This window comes from Trachemys scripta, chromosome 2 (assembly GCF_013100865.1).
Source record: "Trachemys scripta elegans isolate TJP31775 chromosome 2, CAS_Tse_1.0, whole genome shotgun sequence".
NCBI lineage: Eukaryota > Metazoa > Chordata > Testudines > Emydidae > Trachemys > Trachemys scripta.
In genome coordinates, this window is record NC_048299.1 from 259,367,262 (window position 1) to 259,380,670 (window position 13,409).

At 41.8% G+C, this 13,409-nt stretch overlaps 1 protein-coding gene across 5 annotated transcripts in view; it reads left to right on the top strand.

Moving 5' to 3' along the window:
* The window catches only part of COL14A1 (collagen type XIV alpha 1 chain), a 171,095-nt gene that overhangs the window by 108,806 nt on the left and 48,880 nt on the right, over positions 1 to 13,409 (top strand). For all 5 annotated transcript variants that reach the window (XM_034763530.1, XM_034763534.1, XM_034763533.1 and 2 more), the window contains 3 exons: positions 1,095 to 1,253; positions 9,257 to 9,334; positions 9,624 to 9,710. In XM_034763530.1, coding sequence (XP_034619421.1) covers positions 1,095 to 1,253; positions 9,257 to 9,334; positions 9,624 to 9,710 — 324 coding nt within the window. The remainder of the gene's footprint in view (positions 1 to 1,094; positions 1,254 to 9,256; positions 9,335 to 9,623; positions 9,711 to 13,409) is intronic.

Below are 13,409 nucleotides of genomic sequence, written 5' to 3' on the forward strand. Positions count from 1 at the left end.
ATAGTGATTATAGATCTCATGGCACTTCCACAAGAATAGTGGTAGTTACCTTGGTGTTCTGGCTAAGTTCTAATAGTTACCATTTTCCTAAAAGTCTGTAAATGAAGACACCCCTAACACATTAAGATGGGATTGTACTGCACATACGAGTAAAGAAATCCCTTTAATTATTCACTTTTATTTCTGGGGCTCAAATCTTTTATTAGGAAAAAAGCACTGTCTATCTCAGCTGATTCTCCTGGCCTAGTGATGTTTGAAAGGCACAAGGGACCCGGTTCGTGGGTGCCTTGCAATCATTTTGTTCCAGCGAGGCCTGAGCAAAGTGGCCACAAAGTTGTTTTGTGGCTACTGCCCCTCTCTCCCAGATGATACTCACAGCACAGAGAGTCTTCCCCACTGCTCTGCACACCTCTTCCCACAAAAAAGCTCCTGGCACAGATGGTGCCTCAAGGTGTGTGTGTGTGTGCAAGGTGCAGGATGGGTTGTGACTGGAGCAGTCCTGTGTGCTGGGTATTGCCCAGCTGCCTCAAGGCCCATTAGTGTTGGACATCAGGGTGAACGTTAGCACAGCTCTCGGGGCAGTGAGGGGAGGCTTATGCTGCTACTCCCTGGGCTTTCCTGTTCTGTGAATCAATAGGGGATTTTGATCTTTGAATGTAAAACTTTCTCACTGATTTTATTTGACAATTTCGTCCAAATTATTTAGTAAATTTTACTACTATTTTTGGTAGTCCAGTTGTCTTTTGTAAATCTGCAAAACATTTTGGGTGAAAGACAGTCCTATGCGACAGGCTCAGAAAAGGCCTGCACACAACTAAGTAGCACAAAAATCAAGGGCTCAGTGGGACTTAGATGGTGAATAATCCTTGTATGGGCCCTTTACACAGGGGTGAGGAGATGGCAACTTGCTCACAGATATTCCATAGGCAGAAAAAGAGGCTTAATTCATTGAATGGATTATCTGTTATGCATTATTTGCTCAGCTCCACTAGCTAATATAACATCAACTCGTTTTTAAAAATGCTCACTGTGTCTGGTAACCCAAATTCCGTGGTCTCCTCTCTGTGTATTTAAATGTCTTTACTTTTGCCTAGTTACATGTTGTTATCAGCAAGACTACAGCCAAAATTATTATTGACTGCAAGCAAGTGAGTGAGAAGACAATTAATGCAGCAGGAAATATTACTTCTGATGGGATAGAAGTGCTAGGAAGAATGGTCAGATCCCGAGGACAAAGGGACAACTCTGCACCAGTAAGTGAAACAAAGGCAATGTTTAAACCATAAGAGAATTCTTAAGGCTGAGCACGCAATATCCACAAATTTGTGTTTTTAGCGGAAACAGGATGAGCTCAACTACGATACAACAGAGTTACAATGTTATAGAAATTCTGTGAAAACCTGTTATTCACAGCAATCTAGGCAAAATCATTTTGATTAATGAGCTCCACAACTAGATTTTTCGCTCACACTTAGAAATGAGTCCCCCTGTGCAAGGTACTGTACAGGAGGGGATGGTTGTTGCCCCAAATAACCCTCATTACACAAGTTAATAATATGCATAGCTTGTGGGTCCTAAATCATTAAACATGATTATCAGTGATCATTCTGAGCTTCCCTGTGTGTATAATCCCTTGTGGCCCTTTAACATTTGCCTGGCCATAGATTTGCTTCCCATTGATTTTATATAAATGCTTTGGTTTTACACAGACTGTCTCCACGGGCGCCTCTCCCAGCATTCCTAGCTTCTTTGAAAATAGTCAACATTCAAGTATTTAAAAATATAAATGATCTTCCAGAGCCTGAAGAAGTAGATTGGGTCCTTCCCTCCACTCACTTCCCCTTTCCCTTGTGGTGCCTGCCCCCACGCAGAGCTCAGGGCCAGCTCCAGGCACCAGCGCAGCAAGCAGGTGCTTGGGGCAGCCCAGGGGAAGGGGCGGCACATCCAGCTCTTCAGCGGCAATTCGGCAGTGGGTTCCTCGGTCCCTCTCGGAGGGAAGGGCCTGCTGCCAAAGTGCCGCCGAAGAAGAAAGCAGCGCAGTGGAGCTGCTGCCGAAGTGCCGCCAATCGTGGCTTTTTTTTTTTTTCACCGCCGCTTGGGGCAGCAAAAACCCTGGAGCCGGCTCTGGCAGAGCTGAGCAGCTACCAGAGCCCTGAGCAATCTCCCATTGTCTCTGCTGCTGTCCAGGGGGAAGGGATGGGTCCCTGCCGATGTCAGGTGGAAGAGTACAAGCATTCCTTTGCTCCATTATGAAGAATATTCTCAGGTGCCACGTAGGCAGGACTGTGAAGGTGCTACTGGGGATTACCTGTCACCAGACCCCCTGCTCAGGGATCTTGCTTTTCCAAACCCAGTAATCAATCTCCTTATCCCACAAAATAGCTCACAGAATCCAGACTGCTGACATCGTCAGGGTTCCTGAGGCAATAAAGATTCCCCCACCAACACAGCCACTACCACTCTGGAGCAATCGTAACCCAAGTTTCGGAAAGTGCAATTGGGGTCTGCAGGATCTCAGGGTTGGGGGTAGTTCTGCCCCCTGGAGGTGTTACTGCTTCATCTCTCAGCCCATGTGGCTGGGCAGGAGAGGTCCATTTGGGGCTTTGTGCTTAGAGGCGGAGCGGGTGGGTAGCTCCACTCCATGCTGACATAAAATTGTGAAATTCTCAAATCAGACACAAGTATAGAATCAAAATTTCCAACTACTAAGAACAGAACAAGTTCTACGAGGTATTTAATCCAAAGGCAGGCAAGTCTGACTTTTAGCTAGCTTCCCGGTTCTGGGCCTGATCCTCAGCTGGTGTAAATCAGCATAGCTGCCTTGGTGCCAATGGAACTCCACTGATTTATGCTGGCTGAGGATCTGGCCCTCTGTGTCTGACTCCCACTAGGTCTTGCTCCATGCCAGCCTTAACATATATGCAGAGTCCTTGGATGTTTTCAATTAATAATTATTGATACTAATACTTGTTCATTAAGGGTAACAGTAGGGATCCCAGATGCTGAATGTTCTTGGTTGTTAAGTTCTTATCCCAATTTAAATTGAGCAGATGTTTACATATATTTTTAATCTGCTTTTCTCTATTGCAAATTATTTTTTTTAAATGACCTGGGGAGGGAACCATTTTTAAATAATTGATTTATATCTAAGTTTTATCCTTATCTGTCCAAATCTTCTAAAATGGACATTCCCTTTGGGTGAGGTTCTGGCCCTATTGAATCAATATAAGTTTTACTATTGACTTCAGTAGTGCCAGGATTTCATCATGTCTTCTATGGTTGGATTTCGTTGTTGGAGGGGAAAGTTTGTGGGACGTGGAAGTATTTCAACTTATCAGCTGTATAGTCAATGCAGCGCATTCTCTTTGAACTGTCTCAACCTTAAACCCAAGGCTTGGTTTGAATGGGACTGAGGTTCATATTTAAAATGTATCACTTTTGATTGTATTTAAAAACGTAGTCCAGTCAAAAATATATTTACTCAAAGAATAGATTTCTGTGGGGGGAAAAGGTCTTTAGGCCTCAGGCTTATGGATGATGATGACTGAATATCCTGCCTCTAAAGACAATTAAACAGAACAACTTTTGTGGCCACATTCCAGTAGTAACAGACAAAGGCAAACTCAAAAAAGTTTGGAATTAAAGAGGTCTTTGTAAGGGGAAAGGGAAAGAAATGGTGGCTTTTGTTGGAATCTAGAAATCTATAAAAGATAAGTCATTCAACCAGCAACCCACTCACTGAAATATTTAGTTGTGTTCATATGGAAAATATGGCAACTTATATAAGATTGTAATCATGCAGCTCAAGACATAATTCCTTTTCTTATTAATATTATCTAATCGGTCCCTAATATGTGTTTTTATATGTGTATATATGCCTCTGTAGACAACAGCAAGAAAATGTCCAGTCACCAGTCTTTAAAGGTCCAGGTCTGACCCTCTTATTGATGTTGAGTAGCAGTTATCTAAGCAGTCCCATTAAGAGAGGAAGGTTGGCCTTGTGGTTAAAGGCACATTGGACTGGGGACTCAGAAAACTCTGACTTTGGGCAAATCACTTAGCTCTAGATCAAGGGTATTTAGATACCTCAGTCCCATTTCAGTTTAAATCAGTGGGAGTTGGGCACCTAAATACCTTTGAAAATCTGAGCCTTAGAGCGTGTTTTCATTACCGGGGAGCTTGATGCTGCTGCTAAATCGACATCAGAGCACTCTCTGGTCGACTCCGGTACTACAGAGATGTGGTCTCCTCATCTCAAAAAAGATATACTGGCACTAGAAAAGGTTCAGAGAAGGGCAACTAAAATAATTAGGTTTCAGGGTAGCAGCCGTGTTAGTCTGTATCCTCAAAAAGAACAGGAGTACTTGTGGCACCTTAGAGACTTTGGAGGGTTTGGAGAGGGTCTCATATGAGGAGAGATTAAAGAGGTTAGGACTTTTCAGCTTGGAAAAGAGGAGACTAAGGGGGGATATGATAGAGGTATATAAAATTATGAGTGATGTGGAGAAAGTAGATATGGAAAAGTTATTTACTTATTCCCATAATACAAGAACTGGGGATCACCAAATGAAATTAATAGGCAGCAGGTTTAAAACAAATAAAAGAAAGTTCTTCTTCACACAGCGCACAATCATCTTTTGGAACTCCTTACCTGAGGAGGTTGTGAAGGCTAGGACTATAACAGAGTTTAAAAGAGAACTGGATAAATTCATGGAGATTAAGTCCATTAATGGCTATTAGCCATGATGGGTAAGGAATGGTGTCCCTAGACTCTGTTTGTCAGAAGGTGGAGATGGATGGCAGGAGAGAGATCACTTGATCATTACCTGTTAGGTTCACTCCCTCTGGGGCACCTGGCATTGGCCACTGTCGGTAGACAGGATACTGCGCGAGATGGACCTTTGGTCTGACCCAGTATGGCCATTCTTATGTTCTTATGTCCATCTCGCCGAGAAGATTAAGGTAAGTCGACAGGAGAGCATCTCCCATCGACGCAGCACGGTGATGACATCACGGTAAATCAACCTAAGCTACGTTAACTCCAGCTACGTTATTCATAGCATAACTTGGGTTGACTTACCCCGGTAGTGAAGACAAGCCCTTCATCTTGCTCTGCCTCAGTTCCTCAGTGTAAAATGGGGATAATAATATTTCCCCACATCACAAGAGTATTGTGAGGAGAAACTCTCAAATGTTTCTATGGCAATTCATGCTAGGTAAGTGCCGAGTAATGTTCAAGCCCCTCCTTCTGTGAAGGAACTAGGTCTTATGAATATAGGGTAGAATTCTCAGGAGTGTCAAATTGATTTAAGAGCACAAGTTCCATTGATAGCCAATGGAACTTATGCGCCTAAGTCACGTCAGCACTTTTCAAATTTCCACCCATAATGAATTAATAATACTTTTGTTTTCCTTTGCCAATAAGAGGAAAATGGTGGCACTAATTCAAGAAAATCTAGCATCAGGAAGGCTAAACTGACCCTGGAAGATTTTGAGCCAAATCCTAAAAAATAGCAAATTATTAAACACTCTGGAGCTCTGACCATTAAAATAAGCAACACATTCAAATGTTAGCATTACTGAAGTAGAGCCAAGATTAATTTACTGTAAATGTTACAGATATAGTAACAGTACAGTAACTACTGTAGTAAAACCTTGTGCATGTGTAACCCACACTCCTCCTGGGGGTGGTGTTCTGTCCCGTCTAGTGGCACTGACACCACTTAGAGAGAGAGAAAGAGATTAATGAGTCTTCTCTACAGCCTTAGCTAACAGCCAGTTGACTTTTAGCTCATGCAGTAGAGGCTCATACACTAAGCTCCAGAGATCCCCAGTTCGATCCCACCCGCCTATGACTGGGTTCTGTCGGTCTTACATATGAACAATGGGAATGTCTGGTTACAGCTGTGGATAAATTGGTTTTGCAAAAGATTTCGGGATTTCAAAATTTGGTTTAATTCTAAATTGGAACAAAAATTGAAAATTTTGAAATTCTCCACAAAGGAAATTCCAAAACATGTTAGTTTCAGGTTGATCAAAACATTTTGTATCAGCAAAATCTAAATGTTTTGTTCTAATTTCATCTTTTAAAAATATATTGTATAATACACAATATAAAATTTAAAAAATTCAAAACAAAAAATCAAAACTTTTTATTCTGAAAATGTCAAAACATCTTGTCAGAACTTTCCCCCCTTTTTTTCCTTAGATAAAATTCCAGTGAAATTGACTCAATTTTTAAGCATTTTGATAGAAGTGCATATTTCTACAGAATATGATTTTATTGAAGTTTTTGTGACCAGCTCTTAGTATAGTATTCTGGAGCTTTGTAAGCTGTCATATAATTGAGCCCTCCAGTGGGACCAGGGCCGGTGCAACCCATTAGGCAACCTAGGCAGTCGCCTAGGGCGCTACATTTGGGGGGCGGTGACCGCGGCGGCATTTCGGCAGTGGGACCTTCCGCCGCCTAGGGCAACAGAAAAGCTGGCAGCACTCCTGAGTGGGGTTGAATGAACTGGACTGTTCATTTCGGCCCTAGCCTGTTGTTTGTTCACCTAACACTCTGCAACTGCTATATGCTATGTATTTTCTGTATTTACTCTGTGTGTCAATGTATATGGATTGTAAAAAGATAATTGCAATAGGGTTATCTGATCTAAACAAGATAATTGCAATAGGCTGCAATCCTTCACTGAGTTCAGCACAGGCAGACTCTTTTGTCTGCATGGCTCTGCTTGCAGGATCGGAGCTTCAGGAAGCTAAAATGCTATGAAAGCAGAGAGCTATGAATAAATGTTTAACAACAGCAAAGAAAGCTTTCTTAAGTAATTTAGCTTGAATCAGAAGAATCAACCCACATACATAACATTTTAAAATCAGAATACTGACTCATTCAGTATTTAAATGAATACAATAAAGCAATTCAGATAACTGTTTCTATTTATTCCTTATTTTACAAGAAAATATTTTATCACTGTGGATCTATCGATTGTTTAATCTGGAGAAAATGAAAGTGTGTATGCATATGTAGCGGAGAGTGTATAATATGTGATCTATAAGAAGTGGAGTGTGTGTGTGTATGAATCTAATATTACACACACACACACACACACTCACACACTCTCTTCATTTTAGTACCCTTAGGTATGATTTAGTTTTAAGTAAATGTTTCCATTCACAAAGAAATCATAGTTTGACCCAATCTCCGTATTGGCACTGAAACAATGTCAGTGGAACCTTTAAATAATGTGTCTGATTGAAATTAATATGGTAGCAGTAGCACAAGATTTCTGCTACATATAAAAGTATTTCAATTTTAAAACTTAGGTCCTGGTCCATCAAATGCTTACACACACTTACATTTACTGAAGTGAGTACTTTTGTTGAAGTCCATGAGGCTGTTCATGTAAATGTCTGCTAAGACCCATGCACATGAGCTACCAGCCATGTGAGATCAGTAGGACTGGTCAGGTGAGCAAAGCCACCCATATGAGCAAATGCCCACAGAACTGGCCCCTTATGCAGTAGTGAAAGGAACAGTCAATTTTAGACCATTGTATGTAGACAAGGATTGCAATTTTTATGAACAATATTATTTGTCAGTCTGTACGCTGATTCATTATTGGTGACACAGTGTGAAGTTTCTGAACTCCATTCTTGTGCCATCAGGACCCTTTTTGTTTTCCACTACTGTATGATCACACAAGGAAAGAAAATTAAAAAAAGCAGGATTTGTTGGTGAGAAGAAATAGAATCATCTTCAGGAGGAACCTTTCTGAGACCTATCTTTGCATTTAATGAAGGGTTTTCATTCTGTTTCTACAGTTCATTTACTTTCTGTTATATATTTTTCCGGTATCTTTGTCATTTTACACAGTCGATGATTTCTGTATTAAATCAGCATTTTCTGTACCATTTTAAAGTGTATTGTAGTGAGAAGAGCCACCCTGGCGAACTCCTTCATTTAGGCTATATCCTCGTGTGCAAGCCCATTTAAGATTGCCTCTTCCCGACTTAGCTAGAGGGGTGGGGTGTTTGATTGGGCTGGCAGGAGAATGGCCAGCCACTGAGGTTCTGGTTGGAGGGCAGGGTGCTCTCTGTTACCAGGTTCCCATTCCTTTTTCCTGTCTCCCCACCCAGAACACTGTAGAGTGGGGCTTGGGCTGGGGAAAGTGGAGAGAGTTCCACCTCTTTTAGCCCCCATTAGCCAATTCGGGGAGGTAAGGAAGCCAAATGGCTCCACCAAACCCACCCCCTCATATGTTAAGCACTCCTAGACACACATCAGCCATTCTTGATTCTGAAAGCAGCCCCACCCCTTTTGCTGTATAGATGGGGTAGCCATCAGAGCTGGGTTTCGCAGCTCCCACTGGCTGCGGTTCGCCTTCCAGGCCAATGGGGGCTGTGGGAAGTGGCACGTGCTGAGGGATGTGCTGGCTGCCACTTCCCGCAGCCCCCATTGGCCTGGAATGGCGAACCAGGGCCAGTGGGAGCTGAGATCAGCCGAACCTGCCGACGCTGCAGGTAAACTAACTGTCCTGGCCTGCCAGCGGATTTCCCTGATGGGCTGTGTGCCAAAGGTTGCCGATCCCTGGTATAACCTAATCATTTTAGTGGGGCAGGAAGGAATTTTTCCCTCTGTGTGTGTTTGGCAAGATGTCTGGTGTTGTCTTTTGTTGTTTTTGCTTTCCTCATGGTATTCAAAGCCCTGGTAGCTGGGGATACTAAGCATTGAAAAGAGTTAATTAAAAAAATTAAATAAAACTGGAAGTGGTAATGAATGTCACTAAATAGTGTCACAACTTGTGGTGGGTGTCCAGAGCAAGTAAAAGGCTTCAGGGGAACAGGTTCCAGAGAAAATCTGAGCACAGGACCTGTGAGGCAAGAGGAAGTGTTTATTTTTCACAGACAGAGCTCCCCCTTGATTGTAGTCTCATTCCTCCTTGAGTGGGGAGGGTGGTGGGATGCAGCAAGAAGCTGAATTGGGAATTCAGTAGAAGGGGCGGGCATGATCCCATTCAAGCCCATACTGGTCCCAGTTAAAGCCTGGTATTTTGGACAGGGTGGTCAACCCCATGCCCCTCCCCCCATCTTTATATTAAAGTTGGCATATTTGTGACCTGCTGCTTTAAATCTATTCACGTGTCTCTGTCATCAGTCTCCTGCGTGCCCTGATCAGTGCCCCCCCTTTGCAATGGCTCCCCTTTTCATTGAACTTCTAATGGACCCGTTGCACTTTATTCCTTTTTTCAAACAGTTCCAGTTACAGATGTTTGACATTGTTTGTACCACCTCCTGGGCCAATAGAGACAAATGCTGTGAACTTCCTGCCTTGGTAAGAATCCCTTTTTTTTTTTTTTTTAAACTACCATTTTACTTTTTTTTTTCTTACATCAAAACCAAATACTTTTGCAATTTTCCTCATGAAATCAATAGGTGGGATTTTCAAAAGGACCGAATTGTCTTTGGAACAAGAGTCCCATTGAAAGTTAATGGGTCTTATGCTCCTAAATTATTTAGGAGCTTTTGAATTTTCCCTTCAATATTTGTTGTCTTGATCTATAAATTCTCAGCTGTTGAATTTATATTTTGAATACAGACTTACTATTTTGCTCTCTCCTCAGAGAGATGAGGAAAGTTGCCCATCTCTTCCTCATTCTTGCTCCTGTTCCGAATTTAGCAAAGGACCACTCGGACCTCCTGGACCACCGGTAAGGTTTTATTCATGTTTGTACTCAGATGTACCAGATACTCCACTCTTCAGTCTTATTTCCTGGGAGAAAGGGATATGATACATGTTGTACTATTTTAGCTATTACAATTAAATTACAGCTGGCAGAGAGATGCATATTCACTCCACTTAGCTAGTGAAGACCTCATGCAGTAGCTTTAAAAAACTAACCCTTTTAGTGAACCAAATTCTTATGGCATAATCCAACCGCAAGGCGGTAAGATGGACTGTATTTGTTCTGTTTGTACAGCAGTTAGCAGAGTGCGGTCCTGTCCATGACTAGGGGTCCTAGGCACTACGGTAATACAAATAATATGTCAATTTCTAGAAACTTTGGTTTCTGTCTCTAGAGTCAAGAGACATGCTATGCAAATGCCACCTGCTTGCCATTTTTTTTTAAACCACCATAGTGTTATTTGAATGCTTTCTAGTACACACATTTAAATACACCTTGGAATCTAGCTTTCTGAAACACTTGATCAGTAACAATATGCATATGAATTAAAGGTCAGATTGTGCCTGGCCCTCCGGGGGAAGCAGAGTGTGAGGCAGGGAGATGAAAGAAGCCTTTTCCCACCTTGCATGGCCTGCATTAGAGCTAAACACTTTTACGGTCTCTCGGTTTGGAGGAACTTAGGGACTGTTCCTCTTGTGGTTCCTCTTGTCCACAGGGACACAAAAGGGGTATATGGCCCTCCCTCCTTCCACATCATCTCAGATGAGGCTGGATGCACTTCTAAAAGATGGTGCAACTTACAGTCTGCCTTGTATCAAGCAGATCAGAGAGAGTTGGTGGTACAATGTCTCCCTAAACTTTGCAGTGCTCTTACTCAGGCCAGTGGCTAAATGCTACAATTTGGTCTCAGCTGACTGATTTTTAGCAGTTTAAAAACTGTAATTCTTGTTTGCAGTGATGTGATTTTTTTTTTTTTTTACCAGTGTCCCTAACAATTTTACACAACAGTTGGATGTGCTTTTTCTTTTAAACCTGCAATGTAAACCTGTATGATTAGCTTCTTAAGATTGTCACTAAGTTTACATAGAGATTTTTCATGTAAATTGAGGACCTCAGGTTTGGAATTCATGAATACATTTATGCAAACAGAGAAATATAGATGGTATCTAGTCACATCGTAAAGTGACAGAGAAAAAGGAGAAGGGGGAAGAGCTGTTGTGATAAAGTAAAAAATGTTGACTCATGAAGGAAAATATTTTTCTGAAAAGCCTTGAGTGCACAAATCAGACTAGACACTGGACAGGCCTAACTTCCACTTTAGACACATGCACAGCAGATCCAAGCCGACACTTATCCTGGCAGCATCTTGGGGGTTAATCTTTTTAGAAGAATGAACTGTGCTTGAACATGTTTTCTGTGTCTGGGTAGCCAGAGTTCATTTCAAGTGGATACAAGAATCCAGTCAAAATTCTAATTATTTTAAGGACAATACGATTTTTATCTTGTAGTCCTTCAGTGGTGTCAATGGGAGTGATATGTGTGAAAGGACTGCAGGAATAGCCCCTAAGGGCTGTAATTATCTGACACTACTGCAGGCTTTTTCAAGAAACACCTTTCACCTGATGGGATTTTTGCATTCAAGTGGAATCAATGCTAGCTAGGATTCTAGGATCAAATTAATCCCTGCCCGTGACTCCATGGTTGAATATGGCCCTTGAACTTTACAGAAACATGCTTCTTTTCAACATTGGTAGGCACTTTTCTTCCACTGTTGTTTTTTACTTGTACAAATTATGCCTCTTATGGTGGCCAGTGAATCAAAATTGTATTGCCACATGTATTTTTAGAGTATACCAGGCCAATGACATAGTACAGGATAAGTCCTGGGTAAATTTTCTTTCCTTTTAATAATCCAGTGTTTTAGAATAACTCTGATGTTTAGTGCTTTATATAAAATCATCCATTTTAAATTACTCTATTTTATTGTCATTAATTTAGTCTATTTTATTTTGTACTGTGTATCATTTTCTTTCCCATATGACTCATGTATAATATTTTAAGCTGCTTATGGCAGTGGTATCTACATTTTAATAACCAGTAACCCAGTCATTTTGCACCTTGTGAGGGAAATAAATTTTAGCTTGGCATTTAAAAAAGTTACCGTGTGAGTCCCCTCAATTATCACAAAGGTACCAAGAGAGGAAAATTTGGAGGCAGACACTCCCTTAGAACCATAAGTAAGAGCAGAATTTTGTTGACATTTTCTTACAATAGGCTAGGAAAACATCATGATCCGTTCCTTTGAGCTATATGCTATTGAAGTTTGCTTTGAATTAATTGGTGAACTAGAAAATAGTCCATGTTAGCCTCACATACCTGCCTTCTGTACTCAAAAGAAAGGAAGGATGCTTGCCTATGCTGAAATCTCTCAAGCGTGGTGTATGCCAAACAGCTGTGTATGGATACATATTTCAGAAATTCTGTTTCAGTGGAGGTGTGTAGTGAATACACTTGTCTTGCTCTCTCTTCTCTAGCAGAAAAATTGCATGAAAATAAAGAGATGGATAAGTAATTTTGAGTAGAGACAGTAAGTCCCAGTCCTGCAACTGCTTCATGTGCAAAAAATTATTTGAAGTCAGTGGGAGGTTTGGATGTGGAAGACTTGTAGAATCAGGCCCTAATTGGTTGTAAGGGAATGTTCTCAATTCCACTTCAAGTCTGTAAATGACTGTGTTATGAGGAAGAAAGAATAGCAGCCTTCCAGGGAAAGTCCCAAACCAAGTCATCGGGAATCTTGTGCTCTGGAACGGGACCATCTGGCACTGAAAAGCACCAGATCAAGATTTCAAAAGGGAAAACTGCAGCACACTCTAGTAGTGGGACTGCTTCTTTGACACCAAAATCCTAGTTGGTACTGCCAGATCTGGCACCCTCTACTTCAACAACCCGAGTTATGAAAATGACTCCATCAACTATGGCTCACTACTCCACTCTGAAAAACCTTCTACTACTCCCAGAACTGGAGTCATCTCTCCACTCCAGACCGCAATGCCCAACTCCAGAACTTCAGTCGATACTATTTCGTTATGATACCCATCCTCATCCACAAGTAGGGGTCAAGCCAGATTGTCTCTGTTACCATCAACAAGTAGAGGTAGGTCACCACCGCTTCCTCTGGTCTAAAGGACTCCCTCTCTGTGATCAACTCCTTAGAGTCAGAAGAGGACTACGATGGACACCCGGTTCTGGACTATACTCTGAGGCACTGCTTGAGTGGATGGAGCCTGGACAAGAACGTCGGGAGTTTCCAGCATTTCTAACTACTCCTGTATGAAGGAATATTACCCCTATACTCATTTGTACCCTTCCCACTGGGGCCCAGTACTGAGAAGCTATGAGATCCTTTAGTGGCAGAATTATGCTCTGGAAGACCCATGGGATTACCATCCAGTATAACTGCCTTGTTGAATGCTGCATTGGGGTATGCTGTTTCCACACAAGGAAAGACCTAAACTGACATGGAGATCAAATGATGGCTTCACCAGAAACAGCTTGATCATTAATAGGTGCTGGAGAAGATCACTGTTGGATGCCAGGGTTTAAACAAGTGCTGATGTTGGAAGTGACCATGTTGTTGTTGGGACAATAAAAATAAAGAAGCTAACACCAGGCAATGCAGAGAGTATGCATGATGCTAGAAAGTTATTAGATCCAGCTGTGAAG